Source organism: Numida meleagris, chromosome 2 (assembly GCF_002078875.1).
Source record: "Numida meleagris isolate 19003 breed g44 Domestic line chromosome 2, NumMel1.0, whole genome shotgun sequence".
Lineage (NCBI taxonomy): Eukaryota > Metazoa > Chordata > Aves > Galliformes > Numididae > Numida > Numida meleagris.
Genome location: NC_034410.1, coordinates 30,117,130 through 30,120,420, shown reverse-complemented (window position 1 = coordinate 30,120,420; position 3,291 = coordinate 30,117,130). Strand labels below are relative to the sequence as shown.

Sequence of the window (3,291 nt, the reverse complement as noted above, 5' to 3'; positions counted from 1 at the left end):
GCGGCTGCGGCGGCGGCGGCCGCGCTCGTCTCGGACTCGTTCAGCTGCGGCGGCTCTCCGGGCTCCAGCGCGTTCTCGCTGACCTCCAGCGGAGCGGCGGCCGCCAGCTCGCCCTTCGCCAACGACTACTCCGTGTTCCAGGCGCCGGGCAGCGCCGGCGGCGGCGGCGGCGGGGGAGGCGGCGGCGGCGGGGCGGCGGGGCAGGAGGCGGCTCACCAGCCCGTCTTCATCTCCAAGGTGCACGCGTCGGTGGAGGGGCTGCAGGGCATCTACCCGCGGGTGGGCATGGCGCACCCCTACGAGTCGTGGTTCAAGCCCTCGCACCCGGGGCTGGCGGCCGGCGAGGTGGGCTCGGCGGGCGCCTCCAGCTGGTGGGACGTGGGCGCGGGCTGGATCGACGTCCAGAGCCCCAACGGAGCGGCCGCGCTCCCCGGCTCGCTGCACCCCGCGGCCGGCGGCCTCCAGTCCTCGCTGCACTCGCCGCTGGGCGGCTACAACTCGGATTACTCGGGCCTCGGGCACTCAGCCTTCGGTGGCGGCGCCTCCTCGCACCTCCTCAGCCCCGCCGGGCAGCACCTCATGGACGGATTTAAGCCGGTGTTGCCCGGCTCCTACCCGGACTCGGCCCCCTCGCCGCTGGCCGGCGCCGGGGGCTCCATGCTGGGCGGCGGCCCCGCCGCGCCGCTCGCCGCCTCGCCGCGCTCCTCCGCCCGCCGCTACTCGGGCCGCGCCACCTGCGACTGCCCGAACTGCCAGGAGGCCGAGCGGCTGGGGCCGGCGGGGGCCAGCCTGCGACGCAAGGGGCTGCACAGCTGCCACATCCCGGGCTGCGGCAAGGTGTACGGCAAGACGTCGCACCTGAAGGCGCACCTGCGCTGGCACACGGGCGAGAGGCCCTTCGTCTGCAACTGGCTGTTCTGCGGCAAGCGCTTCACCCGCTCCGACGAGCTGCAGCGGCACCTGCGGACCCACACGGGCGAGAAGCGCTTCGCCTGCCCCGTCTGCAACAAGCGCTTCATGCGCAGCGACCACCTCAGCAAGCACGTCAAGACCCACAGTGGCCCCGGCGGCGCCGGGGGACCCGGCGGCGGCGGCCCCGGGCCCGGCCCCGGCGGCAAGAAGGGCAGCGACACCGACAGCGAGCACAGCGCGGCCGGCAGCCCGCCCTGCCACTCCCCGGAGCTGCTGCCGCCCCCCGAGCCCGGCCACCGCAACGGCCTCGAGTGACGGCGGCGCCGCGCAGCGCCGCGCAGGGGACGCGGACACGTAAGTACCCGCGCGGCCCCGTGGGGAGCGCGCCCCGGCCCCGCATAGCACCGGGCGGGCGGCGGAGCTCCGCCGGGGGCCGCCTTCCCTGCCCTCCCCGTCCCTTAGGGACCCCCGTCGGGTCGCACCGTGGGAAAAGCCACGTTTCTCCGCTGGAAACCGCAGCCCTTCCGTCCGGGAGAGGCGCCCCGGGGCCGCGGTCGGGCGGCGGGGGCTTCCCGGGGCGGGGGCTCCGTGCCGGGCTGCGAGAGCGGCGCCCGCCGTCGGTTCTCCCTCCCGTCGGGATCGCCCTCCTCTCGGTGATTGCCGAAAGCCCTTTTGCTCCCGGAGACGGCAGGGACACGGTGCTCTCCCCTCTTTTTTTCCTTTCAATCGTTTGCCTCCCCGCATCCAAATGGTTTTGCGTTTTCCGGCGCATTTGGATCGTTCCCGCTTGAGTGGGAATCGCGAAACCCGCTGACAGTAATTAGGTTTCAAGTCCCCTATTTTCAAGCACTATACAAATAAGGAAGCACCGTTGGTTGTGAGCGGAGCTGCGGTTCGAATGCCAAAAAGAGGGAGGCCAAGAGGGGGGGAAGGAGAGGAAAGTGAAATATTTGTAAAATACATCAGAACCTCTAGGTTTGTACCACGGGGAATCGTTCTAGATTAGTAACAATTACTCCACCAACGTATCGGTGCGAGGTGCAGTTGTCCAGGAGACGATTTTGTATAGTATTTTTCTTGTACATTACTTCCAGTAAATATTTGGAAATATATTGAAGTACACTCGAGCATTTTTTTTAAGTTTTTTTTTTAATTTTATTTTATTTTAAATATTTCTTTTCCTGCCACGAGAAAGCATTACCAGTGCAGCCCTCCTCAGTTTTATTTCTGGACTCGTTTCCTGAAGCGTCCATCAAAGTGCACTTCAGGATATAGGTTTTGCTTGAATATTAATTTAGGTAGGCATACAACTGTAATTAAGCAAACAATATTTGATAAATGTTGAATGACATTTAATTTAATGGAGCATGTACTTATTTGCATTTGCTGGCAGTTCAGGTATAGTCACAGTGAGAGTTCTCCTCTAGTTCCTGAAGTGGGTTTGCCACAACCCATGTATTAATAAACTGTCCGAGTGAAGCTGAACTAATGTTGGCCTATGTGTATTTCCTGAAAATAATATTGATAAATGTTAATAAACACTCCCGACACCACATTAGCGGTTTGCCCTGCTGCAAACTAATTGTCTCATTGTAATGTTGAAATAATTTGGATATTTCACATTGAAATGGAAAGCCCTTCGCTGGAACATTTTAGATTTGCATTTTAAATGCATGAAATGTAATTGATTTTTATCTGTAATATTTTAAATGGTATTAATAAACTCCAGAGCGAACATTCTATCCCAGTCAGCTCTTTGCTTTTCTTCTTTCTCACTCCGCCGTTGTGGGCAGCGCTGTGCTCTGAGCCCTATGGCACATGCAGCTCTCAGAGAGTTTCTTCCAAAGGGGAAACTCAACGAACTGAACCCCGCTGTAGGTTGTGCCACCTCTGGGGCAGCACCAGGAGCGTGCTGGTGTTCTGCTTGGCATGCTAGGAGAGGAAACCAAAGGAAAAACGTCAACATTGCTTTGATTTTTCTCTTTTTCTTTTTTTCTTTTTTTTTTGTTTTAATTTTTAGAATCATTTCCCACACTGACAAAGGCTAACATGATGCGGGAGTACGAAGGAGAATTATTTCTTTAAAAAGTGCTCGGCGGCTCCGTGCTTGGAGCCAGAAGTAGGCAGCCATGGGCAGAGCTGTGCCACACCACGCAGTGACTCCTGCAGCCCTGGGGGGACAGATGGTGGGGCTGGGGGGTGTCGGAGTCCTGGGGTGGGGTGTCTGGTGCTACCAAAGCACTCCCTGAGTTGTGCTGGGAAAAGCGGCATTGGGGGGGCGGGGGTGTTAAACCTGCCCGCCTCCTGCTCAGTCGGGAAGCGTCTTTGCGTTTTGGCAGTGAATCCCAAGAGCACTGTGTTAGCACCTTACTGGGGGGA

General features: G+C 59.7%; 1 protein-coding gene across 1 annotated transcript in view; it reads left to right on the top strand.

Annotated features, from left to right (window-relative positions):
• SP8 (Sp8 transcription factor) overlaps positions 1-2,637 on the top strand; it is a 3,090-nt gene extending 453 nt beyond the window's left edge. Inside the window, 1 exon segment of the mRNA XM_021387776.1 lies at positions 1-2,637. This exon segment is cut by the window's left edge and continues 30 nt beyond it. Coding sequence (XP_021243451.1) covers positions 1-1,227 — 1,227 coding nt within the window. The 3' untranslated portion in view covers positions 1,228-2,637.